Genomic DNA, 21,312 nt, shown 5'->3' with positions numbered 1-21,312 from the left:
AGATTTAAAAAAAACAACAACTGAAGAATGAAAGCTTGCACCATGGGTAGGAACAAGCACAATTAACAAGACAAATGTGGAGGCAGCAGTTTATTAATTTATTCAGCTTCAGCATATCTAGGCCTCGTACATGTCAGGCAGGGACAGGCAAGGGAAACGCAGTGCGGTGACCATGGAGTGAGTGAGGTGGGCCAGCCCACGTGCTGCTGTGGGCGTCTAAACTGGTAGCGAGTTCTGGGCAGCCACGCTGGCAATATGTATCATGATAGCCTTAAAATGCATAGTTTCCAAACCAGTAATCTCTTATCTATTACAATAATACAAAGGAATAGATATGATCAAAAGTCCATTATAAAATTTATATTGGAAATGTTTCTATATAATGTATGTAACTATATTCTATATATTGAAATGTTAAATAGCCCTGGCCAGGGGGCTCAATTGATGCCAGGAGGCATCTTCCCATGAACCAGAAGGGTGCAGCTTCAACTTCCAGTCAGGGCACATACCTAGGTTGTGGGTTCAATCCTTGGTCAGGGTGCATACAGGAGACAACCAATCGATGTTTCTTTCTCTCTCTTTCCCTTCCTCCCTCTCTAAAATAAATATATCCTCAGGTGAGGATTTAAAAAACTGATAAAACAATAAAATGTTAAATATTAGAAACAAGTGAGGTGTATACAGTAAAGGAATTATCAACTAAATATTAATAGCACCAAACAATGGAGCACTATGCAATCGCTGATAAATAGAAATAATTTTAAGAACATGGAAAAATCACAATTGAGTGTGAACTAAGAACACAGGATCAATTATGCGGGATGAGTTCAAACACAGAGCTCTCGTCTTTGGAGTGTAGAATTCAGAATTATATTCTCTATGCTTTAGGGCATTTGATGATTTTTGTCAACAAACACATATAACTTTAATAATCAGAAATAATGAATGCTAAACAAAAATAAAAGTGAACTGAAATGTTCATTTTGCCCCACATTAGTGCTCCATGTATCTATTCCTACCTATTCCCATATGGTTCTCATGCCCTAGAGATATCTACTCTATGTTCGCTATTGTAATGGGTTCAAGCAAGTTTATAGTTTTTCTCAAAGCCCACTTAAGTTTTTATTCTTGTAGTCCCACTCTAGGCTTCTAAAACATTAGAGATAAAATATTTTTACTGTATATATTTTGTAGACTTACTGTTATATTTTCCTTTTATCATCGAGGAAGCAAAAGAATAAAAGATTTTATGCAAATGATCCACCGATTCACCATTCACTTTACCTCTTACTGGAAAAACATACTGCATTCAAAAACAACTTTGTGACAAAAAGAAAGTTCCTTGTTAAAATTTTTCAATAAAAACAATATCAAGAATGTGGCAATTGTTTCAGAGGAGTACACGTATGTCAAAACTTGTCATGTTACACAGTTTCAATATGTGCAGTTTGTGATGTCAATTTATACCTCAGTGAAGATGCTAAATAAAACACAGTTCCAAGAAAAGCCACATACCAAAATATGACCAAAATGGCTGCAAGGCAAACACACACAAAAACACACAGAGAAAAAAACAAAAGAACCACTCACTCCTTAAATGCATCAGCAGTTTTATTTACAAATACAGTGGAACAGAAAGGCTTGCTAGTTTCTGGAGAAAATTCCTGTATACAAACTATAAGGATTTTTCATTCATGAAAAGCAGCACCTTTCTAATGGGAACTGCTCAGTGACAATTTTGAAGAAAATAGAGCTCCTCTCATCAAGCAAATAAAATTTTACATAAGCTAATTTTTTCAAATCCTAATATATAGTTGAAAAGAAAGACAGAGAAAGTGAATTTGGGGGTGCTTTCTAGTGAAATTTTCTATATGGTTCTGTATTAATTTACCATACATTATAATAAACAGAGAAAATGCAATTATATATTTATATTAACAATTTCAAATAATGTTTCAGAACCTTTAAAAAAAACAATAAAATAACCCTCTTCCAAACACCACTAGAAAGTCAAACAAGATCATTATCATCAGCCTCTTTTTTTTCCTTGTGCTTTTAAGATGCTGAACTCAGAAAAGTAAATACTGCACTTTTTCTCCCACACATAATTACCTTCTTATAAATAAACAACAACAAAAATACAGGTTCTACCAAGACTGTAGTGCTCTGATGTAATCTACAGAGGCCAAAAAAAAAAAAAAAAGGGTCGGGGGGAAGATATGCTTTTTTTAAAAAGAGAGGGGGGAAAAAAGACATACAACATATATTTATAGATCTACATCAGCAGCAACCAACTCTTCTTCTATCTGCAACAGTGCTTTCGTATGGAGGCTTACATCACATGGCGGTGGGCCGTCCAGCTGATCAGGCAAGGAGAGAAGAAAGAAAAGTGCTTAGATTCAGAGACACTGGAATAACGCCACTTGGGATGCATAGAAGCAATCACTCAGAGAATGGCCCCGTGAGGTAGAGAGAGTCACCCTGTCACTCACTTAGGATAAAGCTAGGCAAATCAAGCCTCTGGGTACTAACAGTCTTTGTCTGCAAATATGGAGTAAAAATTAACGGCTGCTATAGAAGCAGGTTACACTCAACTCTCTTTTATTTGTATTGGAGAAGAGAAAAGGCAGGGGCAATTTTTCCATGACGATTCCAAAAATCAGCTCTATTTGGCTTTGGAGTTTGATTGAAGAGAGAAAAGCACACACACATATACACACTCCCCCCATGACACTCCCAGCCTTGACACTCTCCGGCTTCAGGGGCAGCGGCCAGGAAGGCCTGGACCGCTGAGGCAAGAAGGCTCAGACCCCGCTGACAAAAAAAAGAGAGTTGACTGGGCTTAAACCATTTCCAAAGCACTCTTCACATAAAGGGCCATATAAATACCTCTGGGTTCAAAAGCAAAAGGTTTTGCTGATACCACTTGTAATACCCTTTCACAATAAGGAAGAAACACATGTTACCAGCATCGAGGTTCAAAATATAAACAGCAGTAATGGTTGTCTTTATGTAGCTATAAACAATATGCAAGCTAATTATGCTGTCCTATGGTGCATAACACACAAACAGAAACATGATTAGACACAAAATAGCATGTGAAGTTTTTTAAAAACTCAATTTTCCCAAAAATGACATGGAAATACCATATAATCAGAATGAATGTTCTCCGTTTTAAAATATCGCATATATTGATATATGATTACATAGTAACAAAGCATAAACTGACTATTCTTTATGACCTTTTAAAACCAGTTTCTGAAGTTGATCATATTCTAAATCACACAATCAGAGCCCATTGTTAAATAATAGAAATCAGCTAATGATGAGGGAACGATCCTTAGCCAAGTAACAGATTACAGTCTATACCAAAAATTTATGTTAACTGTCTGTTTAGGTTTGTTCACATCCTCAAGTCATTAGCAGTTTGTCCAGACTCTGAGTAGACTGCACAGGACACCATCCTGACTCTAGGGCACACGTGCCGCTCCAATTCCTCAGCCCCGCAACACCCCCTTGGGCGGCTAGAACCCCAGGCCGTGACCCAGTCACTGTACCTCCAACCGGGACACACTAAGAATCCTAAAACCTGGCGTTTTAAGGCAGGGAGCTTGAAGGGGGCATGGCTGCAGGTTCAGGGAAATGCATGGGCACACGTGGCTTCCTTAAAAGACAAGAAATTTTCTCCCTGATTTGCTCTCTTACATTTGAATCTGAGATAGCAGTTGTTGCAGTACAGTTGGTTGTTTCTGATTCTGACTTCGGCTCCTGAGGAAGAGCCTCCGAGGTCACACTCACAGGCGGAACACTGGAGGGAAAAAAAAAAAATCCACAATCAGTGAGCTTGAGAAAACTTGGGGTACTCCTGGAAAAACAAAATGATCAAAGTGCAGCTTCTAAGCTCTTAGATATGTTTCAGCAAAAAAAAAAAAAAAAAAAAAAGCCAAAAGATAATTACTGGATTAAAATCAAGCCTGCCAGATGAGACATTAAAGAAATCATAAAGCCAGTTTTAAGAGCCAAGACGATCATTCTAAATATGTCAAAGAGCAAAAATGATTTGCTGACTGGCTTAAAGAAATCTAGTCTTCACTTCTCTTGGGGGAATGGGAGGGGATAAAGCACCACGTGAAAGAACTGGCGAAGCTGGCGAACACTGGGGTTCTGGCACTGCGCTCGGGGGTGGGACGCGCCCGGCTCCCCACTGCGCCAGCGTGGCAAGTCTTCTCACATGGTGCTTTTCCCAAGGCTAGGTATTTTCGTTCCCTGTGCTCAAACACTAATCATTTTGACTTATTCTGCTATACATAGGAACGGCCCAAGCCAGCAATACGCAAACTTAAACAAGCTGTGGTCAGTGGGACTCCAGCATCAACAACTGGAGTCACTCTTTGGTCCAACACAAGTTCACAAAGCAATTAGATGTGTCTCTAAAGACAGTTATAACAAAATAGTTACAGCTTTAGTTCTTTTGTATGTGCAAGAACCCATCAAGTGTAAGCAGGCTTGCAACTGCAAAAATATTTACAATGTTTTTCCTTACATGGCGTCCCTATTCCAAGCTAGGCTTTTGGACACTTTCATAATTGCACATCCCATTCCCATGCTGTTAATGACATTAGCAAATTACATTTCCAATATGCCTCTGACCACGTGATGGAGAAAGCATTTATGCACTGTACATTTTACTAATAGAATCTTAACAGAGTGGAGATAGGAAGTGCCCAGCATTCCTACATTTAATTTTTGAAACTAGGTTCAAGATTTGAGAACGAAGTAGTAGCGAGCAATTTGAAATTCAAAATGCAGCCCAGACCGACAAATAGAGCAGCACCTAGCGCGTTAATGGCACGTCCACACCCAGCGCCCACAGAAGCCATGCGCGCTCCAAGCGAAGCTTTGCGGGCCTGCAGAGGCGGTTAATCTTGGTCTCACCTTAAAACAATACAAATGATAACAAAGACCCAGGGACTCGATGATCATGGCAGCTCCTTTGCCCAGAATGTTATTACAGTAGGAGCACACGCGCTTCCCACTGACTGACCTAGATGTGGAACAAGAATGGAATGGAGGCTTTCATCTGCGCTGCTCAAGGTTAGTATTTAAAATCACACTCTGGGGTTAACATTAATCATTTAAGAAGGTCTCTGTATCTGTGGGAGGAGAAGTTTCACCAGCCAATCAAGAGATGCTTTGATTATACTGTACCTTGAAGGGTCTCCCTGGTGGTTCTGAAACCCTTGATGCCTATTCGCTAAACGAACAAATTTCGGTGCCGTTAGTCCACCCCGCGCTTCCGGACGCCATCCTCCTTAGAGCCCCTCTGTACTCAGCAGCGGTCTCCCCCGCTTCCAAGGCGCAGCTCTACGCCTGTCATCTCACCCACCAGAACCCCAAAAGAGCGGCCCAGCTTCTCTGAGAGGCCTTGTAAGCTGCCCTCGCAACCTTATTTTCCCATCCTCTTATTCAGCCGACACTCGAATTAAGCAGAGCGAGCGGCACTTTCCTGCCTGTGCCCCTGGTGTGCAGGCCTGCCTCGGCTGAGGACGCAATGGAAACTGCCTGACAGCTGCCACTGGGAAAGATAAGGAGGGTTCCTTCTTCCCTTTGGGTACAAGTCTCACCTTCTCTCCCAGATGGGAAGGACTAAGCCACTTCGTACCTTTGCACCCCACAGAATTAGCAGAGCCCTTCAGCGGCACTGAAAAGCGCCGGCCACGGAGGGCCTCCTGCTACAGCGCCCCTCCGAGGGGCGGCCAACCTGGGGCCCGCAGGCCGCATGCAGCCCAGGGGGCCTGCGTACGCAGCCCAAAGCAAAACCGTGAATGTACTGAAAACGTTGTGAGATTTTTTTCGTGATTACATGTCACAACATATTTCACCTGCGGCCCAACACAACCCTTCTTCCAGCGTGGCCCAGAGACACCAAAAGGTTGGACACCCCTGTAGGAGACCTTTCCGGAGCAGAAAAGGCCAAGGCCTGTTTCCCACGCGTTCCTTGAGGGCGGGGCTCCCAGGAAATAGGTTCTCTCTCCTCTGCTTGGCTCCCCCCACTTCGGCCTTCATCTTCCTCCAAAATATACCATGAAGCCTCACCCTGTCTTCTCTTAATTCAAACTCTTGACACACACTGTATAGATCCCAGTACAAATAACATTTTAGGTGGATATAAAATATACTCTCTTAACAAAATCCCTCATTTGGTGTATAAAATTTAAAAAATCCCATTATCAATCTTTGCGTTTCTATTTTTTCAGTATTTCATTTGCATGAGAAGCAGTATATGCTGGTAAGACTCCCTTCAGGTAACAGCAGAAGCGCGGCTGCGTGTGGCTTCACGCAGCGTCACTGACCTGTGGAGAAGCCACCCAGACCTAAACACGCAACACGCGTTTCTCTCCGAGCAATCCTCCACGGACGCAGACAACAGTGGGGGACTGCTGGGGGTGGAGAGGGATGAGGGGACTAAAAGGTAATGGAAGAAATGCAATGAAGATTAAATTTTAAAGACGACAAGTCTGAAATCAAGACCGACCACTCTATCACTTACCCAGTTCCCACGGCATACGACCTACAGAATCAGCTGATGTGGTCTGAGCAAAATGTTGGCAAAGCAGGTAAGAGATAAGCAATGCCTTTGGAAATGAAAAACCCAAAAGGCAATATCTAACTACTTCACTTTGTGTTTTTATCCCGCTTGTTAAAGTTCCACAGACAATGGAACTTAATCATAATGCTTTCCTTTTACACTTAGTTTCTATGAAATGAGTTTGTATGGCCTTATTAAAACAGCCGACCATTTTATAATACTGTTTTTGCTCATACATTTCAAATGCATTTACAAGCTACCATGTATCTTGATGGTTCCATGTTGAGAACCATTCAGGTGCCTCTGTCTCTAAGACACGGACCGCAGCTCCGGCGAACGAGACAGTGGCCCCAAGGCGGGTGTTTTAAAGGTCCCCAATGGCTTCACAAGACGTCCATAAATGCTCTTAGAAAGCTATTAAAAAGCCCTCTGAACTGATCTGAGGAAAGAACACCAAATTTGACACACTCAAAAAGTCTTGGCTTTCTTTCGAAAGCCTGGACAAGATTTGGAGAAAATTTTTAGTGAAAAAATACCCCTGAAACTAAGAAAAGGAGACCCCCAAGGACCTCACCTGTTGCGTAGCTGGGAGCCCGATGGTGCAGCTGAAGGGACCTGGCTGCGTGGTGTGGGGGAAGGCGCCGCGGTGGTCTTCACGGGACCCGCTGACGGAGGGGGCATGCTGGAGGACGGATTCCGCACGTAGGCGCGGTTCGCGGTGGACAGCAGCTGGGGCGGTGGGCGACTGAAGTCTTGAACGGAGGAAGACGCGTGGACTCCTGTGGACTGACTGAGCCAAGGGGACTGTCTCCATGAACTGGATCTTGGGGACTCCAGGTTATCTAGAGATTCACCTCTGAAACATAGAAAGAATGAATCACAATTATCTAACACGTGCAACTAGAAATCTATTTTACACCACAGTCATTAAAATATCAATTTTATGTATTTTATAGGCAGATATTATCTAACAAGTTCAATTACATATAAAATTGCCTTTAAAACTAAAGTTTCTTTTTATCAGAGGTATCATGATGTTTCACATTCAATTAACCTTCATGTATTTTTATTTTTATTTACTTGGTGTTTGTGTCAAAGAACAAACACTGACATGAAAAGGAAAATACGAAGAAAAATGTTTTTTAAAAAAAGTACTAAGACAGAGACCACAAACATGTATCCTTTATATCTTTAACTATTTAGACATATCAATCTACATTTTTAAAACACACACACACACACACACACACACACACCCCCTTTTAGACATTTACCTGTGTCAGGTATTAGGCTAAACACTATCACAAAAATACTGAATTTAATCTTCACAACACTAGGTTGATTTATTTATTTATCTTTTTAGATCTCACAGAAGTTAACTTGTCCACGGTAAAAAGAGCTAGTCAGTGGTGGGACCGGCTCTCAGACCCAAGTCCCTCACTTCCAAAGTAACCCAGGTCATTTCTACTGCATAGCCCTCATTCACTTACCACCAAAAACTCATGCAAACTCAACTTTTGGGAAATCTCTCTTAAATGAAGTTATGTGCTTACCTTAATTCTGGTCCACAAAGAATGACTCCAAACTATGAGGGTATTTTTCTATCTGGTTAATTTTGTTATTACTTTTAAAATGTTGCCTCTTATTCCAAAATTTGAAATGTGTGTTTTTTTCTTTTAAAGTTATATACATACTACATCATCATGATAAGGAAGACAGAGGCAGTGGAGCAGGGTATCTGAAGGAGAACTAAGGTTTTCCCCTCTCTTACTCACCACAAATTCCCAGCCCTAATCTCAGAAGAAAAAAAAAATTATTAACTGTGTACCCTTCTAGACTTTTTCTCACATATGTGTGTATATGTGTACATATACATACAAATTTATGTATGTAAGCATAGCCATGTCTCTATTCATACGTAATATACATTATGTGTTTAGCATTCTTAAACAAAAAGGATTAGCCTACAATGCATATTTTTCATAACTTGCTTTCTTCCACGTAACACACAGGATCTTAGAGCTCCCCTCAGGGCTTAGCCTCTGCAAGGTTTCCTCTCCGAACCCAGGCGCTGCGTCAAGAGGCAGCCCCAGCAGCTATGCAGTGAGGCCCCCCATAGGGAGACAGAGGCTCCCGGCCAACCGCTCCAGCTGAGCTCTCAGTCCAGCTTTTACACCGTGGGTCAGCAAACTGCAGCCCACTGCCAGCGTATGTACCGTACAATTCGTGAGCAATGAGTGTTTTATATTTTCAAATAGTCATGAAACAACAACAAAGAAAATCTGACAGAGACTTATGTGGCCTACAAAGTCAGTTACTTACTATCTGTTCCTTCATACAAAAAAATCTGCCAACCTGGCTCTGGGTAACTGCGGCTGCCCACGAGCTCCGGCCAGCACCGTGGGGAGAACTGCCTGGCCAGCCCTCAGCGCGGTGCGGTCTGGTTGATCAGTGTTTCACCCCACAAACTTTTGAGGCAGCGTATTAGACAGGGATATGCCACTTTCAATTCTTTAATAGTTGTATCATATTCCACCTCATCAGCGTGCCCCTATTTATTTAATGAGTACTAGGGGCACTCTTATTAGTTTATGTTCTTTTTTAAAAAATTGTGTACTTAATAATATCTAAGTATATATTCTTTGATATAGTTTTGCATACTTAAGCAAATATATCCAGAGAACAAAGTGCCACACACTAAACTGCACACAGAATATGGATAAAAACTTCTTGTAAGTACTGGAAAACTATCTACCCAATTGGGAAAAAAAAAATTCTTGTTTCTTTATACAATTGTCAATAATAGATTTAATCAGTCATTTAACTCTCTACAAATCCCATAAGCAAGCAATATCATTGTTGTTTTATGAGTAGTGTTCATCTTTTATATGTTTAATGACTTTGTTTATTTTTCTGTGAACTACCTGTTCATATCCATTGTCTGTTTCTATAAAGTTGCCAGGGTTTATTTACTCATTTACAAAAGTCAGTTGTACATTGAGATAATTGGCCCTTTGTAATGTGTTGGAAATAACTTTCCGTAGTTTCTCAACTGTGGAAACACGGCATAAAAGTAGCTTCAGTAGGTGTTTACCCAACACATCTTCTAAAATGTTCATCCTCTCATCACTAATTAATTTATATCTCTATATTTTTCAGAAAGTTAAAAAATTAGGTTTTCACACTTTGTAAGCACTATTATGATTCCAGTCTAACCATTCCCTCATTATAAACAAACAAAAAGAGGCTTAAGTTTTTAAGTTCAGCAACCAAGGAAACACCAAGAATGGCATGAATTGTCGAAGTGCCTGAATCGCACTGCAGAATTCTACACCCAGTTTTGCAAACCAGTAGCCATTTGGTTTTGTCCGCCTGTGCTCTCTGCTTGAGCCACAGTTTCTTTATTTGGAAAAACAGAGTCTATCCCTGCCTCACAACTCTTTCCCCAGAGTAAGTCAGATGATGTAGATGATGCAAATGACACGTATCTGCCACCTAATCGGTACCCAAAGGCGCTGCCTCTGCTTCCTTTTCTGCCACTAATCTCAGATGAAGAGAAGAAATTATAACATCACTTGTGCCCCAGGCAGCCACCATGTCTATAAATTAAATATTTGCCTCACAGCCCAGAAGAGGAAATCATCCCTAAAACGTCTCGCACCTTCTCATAATCCCAGGCAGACAAATGGGCTCTTTGTTGACACTGGAACTGCGCTGCCGGATCCAGCTGTTGTCGTTGTGCAGGGACGTTCTCTTCCTCATTTCCTGAAGGATTTGCTGTCTCTCCAACTCTGCTTCTGATGGAACTTGCTCCTTCTTGGAGCTCTTCTGTAGTGAGCTACTGCCCCCAACGCGGTCTAAATATTTACTGCTTCCTAAATTAAAAACATGTCAAAAGCTGTAGGGTTAGCACATTTAAAAAGGGATAATGGCTAAATCTCCAAATACGATGTAGCAAAAAATGGGACATTGTACACATATGCTAATATCATCAATTCTCACTGAGACTGCTGCCTGGGAACTTAAAGTTAACTGTCTCCTCTTCCCAGAAATTCCATTTCCACACCCAGACACCTATCATGCAGCGCACCCAGGAAAACCAAGGAGGCTGCCTAAAGAGCAAACAATCTGCACTGATTCTAGCAATATTAAGTCACACAATGCTCATGCAGAAGCTTTCTCTTCCACTTTTCCCTTCTTCCTAAATTAAATTAAACAAGCTCATGCTCATTGAATGCTTGCTGAGAAAGCTCCACAGGGAACAGGGAGTTCTATTCTTCCAAAAAAACTTAGACTCCCCCGGGGAGAGAGTGAGGACAAACGCACGCATCTCCAGATGGTAGGGCTCGAAGTCCCCATGGTGTAAGTCATAGAATTTCAGTCAAGACTACGTTGAAGAAAAAAAAGCCTACTCAATCACTGAAATGGCTTTTGTGAAATTGAAAAACAGCTAAGTAATCCCAATGATAACTAAGGAATGCTATGAACTGTATTTTTCTTCTAAGAAACTGACAAAGCCATAATGTGGATGCTGAATTTATTAATGAAAATTAAGTCAGGTTTTACCCTCAAGGCTTTGTCTCATTGGATTTGCTAATTTTTTTTTTTTTTTTTTTTTTTTTTGCTGATTAACTTCTGACTTGGGCAAAACATCCATAACTTTGAAGTACCCTTCCCACCTTAATTTGGATTAGGATATTTCATATAAGGGTTTATTTTCTTTCACTCTCCAGATTCACTTCTATTGTCATTCTTTCAGAATTTATAGTGTCTCTGCCTTAGTTAATCTTCAAGTCAGCCATAAATAAGGCCACCAAGGTTTCCTATATACATCTGTGTTTGTATTTGTGTGTACACACAGCTTATCCATTTGGTCAGATTTAACTGAAACACTTTCTATTTTAAAAGTCTCTTATTGGTATAACCAAGTTTTTCAACAAGATATTTGATAAGTTGCACAGCCAGCTATTCTAACCAGATTAATAACACGAGCCACAAATACTAACGAGACTATTTCGAAGAATCATACTTGCCCTTGCTAACTGGCCATCTGTGTAAGCTCAGGAGAGAATATTGCCAATGTAGGTTAACAATGTTTCATGGCAAACTGAGGTACTTAAGCCTTTATTTTAATGGTGGTTAGTGGCAAATTGAGGGGAAAAGAAACCAGAAAACCAAATAGGTAAGACCAGACCAGAAGAACCAGACCAGAAAGCACCTGATAAACTGGGAAGTGAGAGAGAGGGCAATTTGGTCACTGAGTTCCTAATGGGAAAAACAGCAAAATAGGAACGTTAAACAAGGAGCAGACAATGAAAGGGGAAGGGCTGATCACAGGACCTAATAAAAACTGTAAATTTAACAAGCTTTAACAAGAAGCGGGAAACTAGCTTCCAACCTGCAGATGTGGTGTGGCTCACGGCGGGGTTTAAACTTTTATAAATTCTTTTGTCAGTACTTAAAAGATAACATGAAAAATCCCGATTTTCTGTGTTACCTCTCTTTTATAACAGAAACGGTTGGTAATCATGGGCTTGCATTCTCCCACATGCCAGTAACATGTGTGAGCCGGGGCTGGGAAGCGGCCGTCCGCTGGGATGGGCACGTTCACCAAGCGCACCTCCGTCCCCACCTGGACCTTCATTCATTTGCGTAACTGACTAAAACCCAGCTAATGCAGAGCCTGGTAGGCAAACCTTGCTTAAAATGATGCTTTTTGCTTCGTTTTGTTTTTCTTAGTTATATAACATCAGTTATATGTGTTTCTAGAAGTACACTCTATACAAACAATATTAGGTTCCAAAATGTTTTTACCAAGTTAGTAAAACCATTATCATTTTGGATTTTTTTGACATTTCGTCATTTAAATGTATAGTTTCAACTTTAGATACAGTTTTCAAGTCCCCTAGTATTCTGCAGAAAACTCTTCTGTCTCATTTCTTTGGCTGCAAGATGAAACCTACTATACAAAAATATATCAGCAGCCCTTTGCAAAATTTCTACATATTTCATTAGCTATTTAAAACCATTTTAATCTCCCCATACTCCATCCATTATAAAGTAAAGCCAAAATAAGCAAAAGATAGTTTTGTTTTTAAACACAAATACTAAAAATATTCAGTATTTCAATTATGTAATCTTAATGAATCTGAAATATCGTGACCTTAAAAATACTGATCATAGCATGTGATAGTGTAAACAAGCAAGTCTGAAAAAAATTCACATTTACCATTTTTATTTGTGGGGTGACCATCTAGCTCAGTACTGGATCTGGATTTATTCCTACAACACAGAACACAGTATATTACATATGATTCATTAAGAGCATCCTTTTCATATTTATGAAGAATACCAAAAATATTACTTTTTAAAGAAGCTGATTTCTTTCCTATGTCTGTTGAGAGTCATATTTATTTTCATACGAAGGAATTTTTTCATGTTGCACAAACTAGCAGAAAACAGTGACACCTCTAGAAGAGAGAAGAGCTTGATGCTAGAAATATATCGATGTGAAAATCTTCCCCATCTTGCCTGATGAGCAAGCTTATGATTTGACCCAATTATAACCTCTGCCTCTCTTGCAGGTATACATTCTGCTCCAGTCTGAAACAGAACTTACCCAGAGTTCTCTAGCCTTCCAAAGAGACCCTGGAGCGCATGGGCACAGACAACTCCTGAAAATCCCTGACTTTGTAACGGTAAAATTTAGATCTGTACAGCAACACACGCTGACCTCATTCTCATTCTACTAGGCACAGGAACTTCAAATAACAGTAACAAAAATGAATAATGATACACATTTCTGTACATATGTATGTATCACATATGTATATGCACTGTAACCTATATGTGCATGTATACAATATTTAACACTGCATAATACCTAATAATAATGTAACAACTGTTAGCAACATTCATGAATGGTTTCATTCGCATTAACATAGAAGAAAATGCTCTTAGGACTAGATGTTCAGCCACACTCCTTAATCCCTCCAGGGCATGCAGTATCACAAATGCCTGGAAGTATTTCATATTTTCCAACATTCCTTAAGTTTCCTTTCTCTGCAAATTATTTTCCCAAGGTAATGAGCTATATAATTAAAGCTTATTTAAATATATAAATAAATCTATAACTTAAAAAGGGAGAGATATACGTTTTAATAATCTACAGATACCCAGAAACACTCATTATAAATGAGGTCATTCATCACTGGAGGTTTTCTCTAGCTTGACTACCAGCGCCCACCATTACCTGTACACTCCTTTCCTTTCCCCTGCCTACTCTGAGCTCTGCTCAGTCACCCTGAAGGCTTACGTAGGTGAGTCTTTCCTTATCGGGAAGGCAGGCTTCCTAAAGAAGAAATTTCAGCTCTGAACACACAAATTAATGGTCATACACTAGATATTTTTACTCTGTCTAGAAGTCCTTAGTAATTTCAAAAGCGCAAGGAATTTTTTAAATTACTTAAAAGCATTAAATTTAATGTTTCAGGAAATTTTAAGAGGTATATAGAACTTTTCTGTTATCTGAAATACTTTCTGCATTCCCTAAAACTAACCAGTGGTTCTAATCAAACTAAGAGAAAGGCCACAATTCTCATTTCAGATGTCCACATATCACTTCATTTCAGGTAAGCTTACGCCATGGCTTATAACCTCTCTAAAATAAATGTTAAGGTAAATGCTTCCTCTCTTTTATTCTCTCTCTTTTCTCTCCCCCTCCACCACGTAGGTAAGACTGCACTGGTTTGCTTCACGTTGAAGATACACAAACCAGTAGCTCTCATGCCCCAACTGACAGCCAACCTGCTCCCCAAAATTTTCCTAATAAACTGATTGTAGACACATGATAAGCCCAGTCAACTAAAAGAAAGGCCAACTGAATTCAGCCCAAAGTGCTGACCCATAAAATCATAAATTGTTACTAAGTTGAGGGATAGTTTTAAATATAAAACAGCAAGATCTCTTTTCATCATATGAAAAGATCAAGAGCCATAACAGTTCTAAAAAACACCTAGGCAAGCCCTCAAAAATTCATTTGAAGCCAATTACTCCAACCAAATCACAATTAAATGTTGCACACACCTGTCACTAGGAAGCAAACCTGATGATTCTTCCTCTCCCTTTGGTACATCATAGGAATCAACGGGCCTAAAAGATGGAAAAAGTTTGTATCAAATTAAAGACTTTGATGCTTTCCCTCTGCTTAGGAAATAGATTTTTAAAATGATGTTATTCTAGCATCTTTATGAGAATGGTCTCTTGGTTGAAAACTAAACACCCAGAAACATTTCAATCAGCCACTGCAGAAGACAGACCTACTACTGCTACCAGACATTTGCAATCCATCCCACAAGTATATGCTCTTATGTCTGCTATGATCCAGGAGTGTCCTAGCGAAACAAAACAAACTTATTGGCCTCATAATACTTACGTTGTAGAGGGGCATGCAGGCCAACGGACAAGCAAATAAATGCATAATGTAAAACAAGGAAGGGCGCACGGAGGGAAGGGGCAGGGAAGAGCGGGTCTTTTAGATGTGGTGCTCTGGGCCGTCTCAGAAGGTGACATGTAATCAGAGACTTATAATGAGTAAGACAACAAATACGTGAGGGAACATTTCTCCAGGTCCAAGACCTAGAAAATGCAAAAACCCAGGGGCAGACTATATTGTGCCTTTTCAAGAAAGGAAAAGCAGAACAGTGCAGCCTTAATAAACCAAGCGAGGGGACGTCAGAGGAAGCCAGGTAGACCCAGGGGCCAAGACCATTCGCACAAGCCCTGGAAGGCCCCGGGGAGCACTTTCGAAGGTATTCTAATGTGAGGGGAAGCCGGGAGAACCGGAGCCCGAAAGGTAGGCGACAGAATCCTCTTTACAATGCGAAGGGTTCACTGTGGCTGCTGGCGTCCATCGGGGCAGAGAGTGGAGGCTGGGGAGCAGGAAAAGCGAGTAGGGATCTTTGAACTGGGGAATGGATACAGCCAAGCCAGGCGCGGACCTTTTGTACTGGTATATTTTGACCGACGTTTCCCGCTCCCTCTCCGCCTGCCGCATCTGTTCCTCCGCGCGGCGCTTCTGCTCCTCGGCCTCCGCCTGGCGCCGCTGCTTCTCCTGCTCTTCCCGATCCTGCTGCTCCTTCAGTTCTCTCTCTTTCTCCAGACTCAGGTGTTCCTGCAGCTTCTTCCTTTGGTCCTCAAGCACACTTTCCTCTTGCCACGGTCTCCTCTCCTCTTCTCCTGCTCGGGATCCTTCCCGGTCCGGAGACTTGGACCCTTCGCCCCAGGTGGCTCCCAAGGCCGACACAGCGGGCTCCCGTGAGGTCAGAAATATGCTGTTTGAGTTCAGGACCATCAGCTCCTACATGAGCAGGAAAAGAAGAAAAAAAAAATGTGCATTTCTATAATTTCATAAAGATGTGTCTACATGCAGTTTTAGAAGATACTGTAGAGGATTCTGTTTGAAATGATGTTAAGTTTTGTCACTAACAAAGACACATGTGGGTGATGGAGATGTAACTTAGAAGATGCATTTAGGTCTGTTGATACAATAATTTAATTACGCAGTAGAGAAACTAGGAGACATATTGAAACATCAAAGCAAAATTCTAACAAATCAGAGCTCATTGTGTTTTTCAAAGAGCTACACAGGTGAGCCTGTGACAAAAGTCGAGTGAAATGTATCACCTTCCATTTCTCAGCTGATTTCCCCAAGGAGACAGAGAAGGAAGAACATGTTGCAACCCTACCTCATTCAAGAACTTGTAATTCTCTCGCTCAGCCTCCTGCTTAGCCCTTTGCCACTCTTCCCTTAGTTTCTCCTGCTCACGCTGATATTTTTCCTAGAAGAAATGACAGCATATTAATTAATTAATTACTTTGTTAATCTTTTTCCATGATCATTTTTGCTAGCCCTACCTTTCACCTCAAACTTTAAAGACAGAGGTATTTTAACCAATCAGATTTCAGTCCCCAAAGTAGAAAACGGCTTATGTTTAATTAAAATTCAGGCACTGGGAACAGTAGACACTTGGAATTGAACCCAAATGCACCCTCTACCATGGCTGTAACTGTAGCTTACTGTAGCTACAGTAAGGGGGACTGAATTTCTCTGCCATAGACTGAGCACAGAGTTCACGGGGTGGTGAGTTCTCACAAAGCCTATGCAACATCCCTCACTCACAAGAAAATCCTGTGTTCATTGCAGCATTACACATGATGGCCAAGACATGGAAACATCCTAAATGTCCTTTGATAGTTGACTGGGTCAAGATGATGTTGGACATACATAGGATGAAATACTAGTCAGTCCTAAGAAAGGATAAAATACTGCTATTTGCAACAATATGGACCATTCCTGAGAGTATTGTGTTAAGTGAAATAAGTCAAAAGGACAAGAAACATATGATTTGCACTCATATGTGGGACATAGAACAGAAAACAACAAACAAAAAAAACAAGCAAGCTCACAGAAACAGACAACAGTACGGTGGTTACCGAAGGAGGGGAGAGGACGAAGAGAGTAAAAGCGGTCAAATATATGGAGACTGAGAAGACCAGACTTTGGGTGGTGAGCACACAATGCAACATACAGATGATGTATCATAGAATTGGACACATGACACTTACAAAATGTTATTAACCAATGTCGCCCCCAAATATTTAATTGAAAACATAGGACATATGCTCTAAAAGTATACACAAAGACTAATAAAAGATTTTAAAAGGAGGATTCTGGAAAGCTTCAAAATAAAAAGGAAATCGTCTTTGCATTTTAAGAGAAAATTATTTTTAATACAGAACATAATAATTTTGTATGTTAATACAAAGCACACTACCTATCAAAGGACTTGTTAAGTATGAGGTTGTTGGCTTTTTAAATTTCTTTTTAAATTTGCTTCTCAACACGGGTTGACACAGACCAGGGAAAGGCAGTTAGAACGAGCCCGCCCCCTGCCGCTCCACCCGTTCTGCGCTACCTGCAGCAGGCGGTCCTGCTCCTTCTGCCACCTCTCCTGTCGCTTCCGCTCCTCCTCTTGATCCCAAGCCCAGCGGCTGGGTGCAGTGATGGTTGGGACTGGAAGCTAATCAGTTATGAAAGAAGAAGGGCAAACAAAGAACATATTAATTTATTAAAGCACCTATGGAAGCACATTTGCATACATAAATTTTTCATATCACCCTTTGCCTAAACTGCATCAAAAGACAGCTGGCTTTATATTTCAAAATAGGTCTTTTCAACTTGAAAAGACAGGATCACCTTTATTTATTCCAAGAACAAGTGAATGCTACTTACATCAGGAACCACAGAATCAGAGCTTCCTGTATGGGCAGCATGTGGGCAAGGAAGAAAAAAATACGGTGTAAGTCTTTTCATTTCTATAAAATAATTCCTTTCACAAAGTTATATCACTAGCTGTTTCTATGCCAGTATACTAAGTGACATCATTTTTTTAAACAACAGGAGTAAATCCATTTTTCCTCTTTAATTCCATCTGTTCATTATTTCTCTTCCAAATTCAAAGTGAGTTAAAGAAAAGAAAAAAGTCAATACGGATGCCAAAGAGTACACCCAGGAGGTTCTAGGCACTAGCGCTGGATCAGTGGTGTATTTCTGAATAGGTAGAGAGTTCTTTTATTAATAGACTGCATAGTATCTCATAGGTTGGCCTACTTAAAAAAAAAAATTTCAAATGTTACAACATCTACCAAATCCAATTTTTTACTTGCCCCTATTAAATTACAGTGTGAGAACTGTAACTTAAATTTTTCAGGTCTTCTCATCAATGAGCTACTTTTCTTAAATAAGCCACCACATCAAACATGTCCAAGAAATGTTTCTTTTTCCTCTCCTATTTTTTGAAACATAAATATTCCAACTTCCTATGTATGACATAGTGTTATACTTTTTTTTTTTTCAGTGTCATTCTCATGGGCACAGAGCAGTGTTATTCTTTTGAGTCGTAGGGGAGCTACATGAGTCTGTCTGTAGGACAGTGAATACAAACAGGTAAGCAAATTCCATAAAGTATACTATCAAATAGCATTTTTAAATTTTCCTGAACTCTCAGCTGTCAAATAAATTATTCACTTACACAATTATATTTTTACAAAAACTGCTTTAAGACTTAGGAAAATATTCTTCCCTAAAATAGCCTGTTGAAGAAAAGTGAGTAAAAATGAGAACAGAGGAAGAAAAGGAACTGTTTCCTTTTGGTCAATTTGAGCTAGAAGAATCATACTGTAGCAATTAAATTACCATGGATAAACAGACATTTAACAAAAAAAATATCAAAAACACTAAGGATACTGACACAAATAGACCTTGCATATGCATAGCTGGTGAGCTATTTCTATTTATGGTCAAGAGACTGTAATTCACTAAAGGAAGACCATTAGGAAATTAACACAAAATATAAAAGTCCAGTAAACACCATATTAGAAGGCAACTTGGTAAATAAATGTTTGATAGTCTTAAAAGTCAGAAACAAGAACATTTTAGATACCAACAGCACACTCCCCATGCCATTGCATCTCAAATGTTTGGATATTACTTTTAAGTTTCGGACAGTGAAACACAGAGCTCAAACTGCATTCACGAGAGAGAGCATTAGGCAACCGTGCAAGGGAAAGAAACACCAGCCGCATGCAGAGCACATTGCGAGGGAGCACTGCCAACTACACCAACACAGAGCATCTCGAGAGTCACTTGTGCGCAGATGTCACCAAAATTTATTTACTTCTCATATACTTCAAAGTCAACAGAGCAGTCCTTTTATTACTCAAAAGCTGCCATCCCAATAGCAATAAACAACTTCGCTTGTTTAATTAGGAGCATTTTCCAGAACCAAAAGGAGAGGTCTTTAAAAAGTTAGCCAATGATATGTTGGTGTAATCTAATATTATGCAACTTGTAGGAAGAAGTAAGGCTTAAATGAATCGCCTCATTTCTTACTGTCACCCAGTGGAAAGAAGTGTGTGTTTAATAGCATCTCAATTTTTTAATTAAAAAAGAAAAAGAAACTTCAGAGGTACACGCAAAGACCCATTACCACAGAGGTAGACCCATGAACTGTAAGAAAAGCCTGGTGACCCTAGGGAAAGAATGGAAACGGGTTATGTTGCTTGTCATAATGACAGCACAGTGGCTCAGCGCCCAGCACCGCAGACTGTCAGGAAGGAGTGGAGGGTGGGAACAATTCCATGAAAATGCATGAATTGTTACTTGGTGGTTTACCTTGTTCAAAAAATTGTGATCGCCTTTTTAAGTTTTTCAAAGAAATAGGTTCAGATGCTAGTTGAAAAATAAAAAAAAAAAAATCAATTTAAAATGTCATGCATTTTAATTTCTTACCACCGGAACATTAAATCATACTTGATATATCTTTCTAATCTGTAGCTATGTTATTTTTTGATAATAAAAATGACAAAACTGATAACCATAGACTACATGTATTATTTCAATGCAAGAAGACACACATTTTTAGTAGTCTATACTATGTTCAAATTAGCAAGGAACTAATATTTTGATTAATAAGCTTTAGCATATAAGCAGTCTAACTCCACAAAAGCCAAAGTACTATGTTCCATGCTAGATCACACAGCTTTTGGAAAATGGAAATTAAATTTTTTTTGCTTAGGTCAATCAAAAATCTCTTCTAGTACAAGAAAAATTGTTTATAACTAAGAGTTTTCACAACACAGAGGAGTAAAAAACCAAACTGAAAAATAATGGGGAGGACGAAAAGAAAATAAATCCTACCCAGAGAAAAAGAAAATAAAAACAAATGCTAAAATTAAAATATTCTTCTAACTAGAATATTTTGCCCTTGTTTTCAAGATGTTACAGCCACTAATTTTAACTTAAACAAATGGAGTCCTGTCAGATAAGAAAGAAAAAGAAACCATTCTGACTTCTACAGATCTGTTATAAGATTATGGCAAAGATTGCCATACTTCAGTTTATTCAGAAAATGTAAATGCAGTTATTACTTGATACTGGTCGTTGTTTACTCATCTAAAGAAAACCCTCAAATGACAGAACCTGTGTAGCCCCATAGTCGCTAATGAGTTAAGTGTCCTATCAGTTTGCTTTGCTGAGTTACCAGCTGAGCAGGTCCCAGATATCTTAGATGTAACATCATAAAGAAAAATACCTCCCGTTTTAAAAATCTCCTTTGATAAAGAATGCAATATCCAACAAAATATAGTCACTTCTAATGATCAGAAATTAAATACAAAGATAAATATTCAATAAAGAGAGGGAAATTTATCACCTTACTTTGGCTTTGACATAATGTATTATCGACTCACAAATGCAGGTTCAAAGCCACCAAAATACTGTGAAAACCCAGCCCCATTCCTCACAGCCTAGTTTCATAGCAAAAGAAGTTTAATTTTCTTTGGGTCTCTTTCCCTGCCTATGGGGACCAGATCTCTATTTATTTTGTATGCCTAAGGAATAGCACACAGCACATGGTAGCTAAATTATTTATAGACCAACAGAAGGAGGAAGAGAATGATAACTCCCTATAGCAAGATTATCCCAGATATTATGCCTGCTTTTTTTTAATTATAAATGGGTACTTTTGCTAACAACTGTTATTGCCGTTGGCACCTCCCTATTTTTACTAGCTACCTCCAAGCTTGTCCCGTTCCCAATAATAAAGGGAGAAAGGAAACTTCATTCATCATCTTGTATTTAACTAAGATTCCCTTTGGCAGCA

At 39.7% G+C, this 21,312-nt stretch overlaps 1 protein-coding gene across 4 annotated transcripts in view; it reads right to left on the bottom strand.

Moving 5' to 3' along the window:
• Positions 1-1,609: 1,609 nt before the first annotated feature.
• The window catches only part of LMO7 (LIM domain 7), a 205,716-nt gene continuing 186,013 nt past the window's right edge, over positions 1,610-21,312 (bottom strand). For 3 of the 4 annotated variants that reach the window (XM_054586443.1, XM_054586444.1, XM_054586445.1), the window contains 12 exons: positions 19,824-19,880; positions 17,883-17,908; positions 17,566-17,670; positions 16,336-16,428; positions 15,589-15,947; positions 14,675-14,740; positions 12,819-12,871; positions 10,251-10,464; positions 7,164-7,445; positions 4,936-5,044; positions 3,706-3,808; positions 1,610-2,360 (listed from right to left, as the gene is read on the bottom strand). In XM_054586443.1, coding sequence (XP_054442418.1) covers positions 2,338-2,360; positions 3,706-3,808; positions 4,936-5,044; positions 7,164-7,445; positions 10,251-10,464; positions 12,819-12,871; positions 14,675-14,740; positions 15,589-15,947; positions 16,336-16,428; positions 17,566-17,670; positions 17,883-17,908; positions 19,824-19,880 — 1,490 coding nt within the window. In that variant the 3' untranslated portion in view covers positions 1,610-2,337. The remainder of the gene's footprint in view (positions 2,361-3,705; positions 3,809-4,935; positions 5,045-7,163; positions 7,446-10,250; positions 10,465-12,818; positions 12,872-14,674; positions 14,741-15,588; positions 15,948-16,335; positions 16,429-17,565; positions 17,671-17,882; positions 17,909-19,823; positions 19,881-21,312) is intronic. The other variant, XM_054586446.1, reaches the window with a different exon arrangement.

The sequence above is a fragment of the Pteronotus mesoamericanus genome, unplaced genomic scaffold, assembly GCF_021234165.1.
Source record: "Pteronotus mesoamericanus isolate MK-2021 breed Mesoamerican mustached bat unplaced genomic scaffold, CSHL_Meso_final contig_94, whole genome shotgun sequence".
NCBI lineage: Eukaryota > Metazoa > Chordata > Mammalia > Chiroptera > Mormoopidae > Pteronotus > Pteronotus mesoamericanus.
The sequence above is the reverse complement of the archived record's forward strand: the minus strand, read 5'-3'. Positions and strand labels throughout refer to the sequence as shown.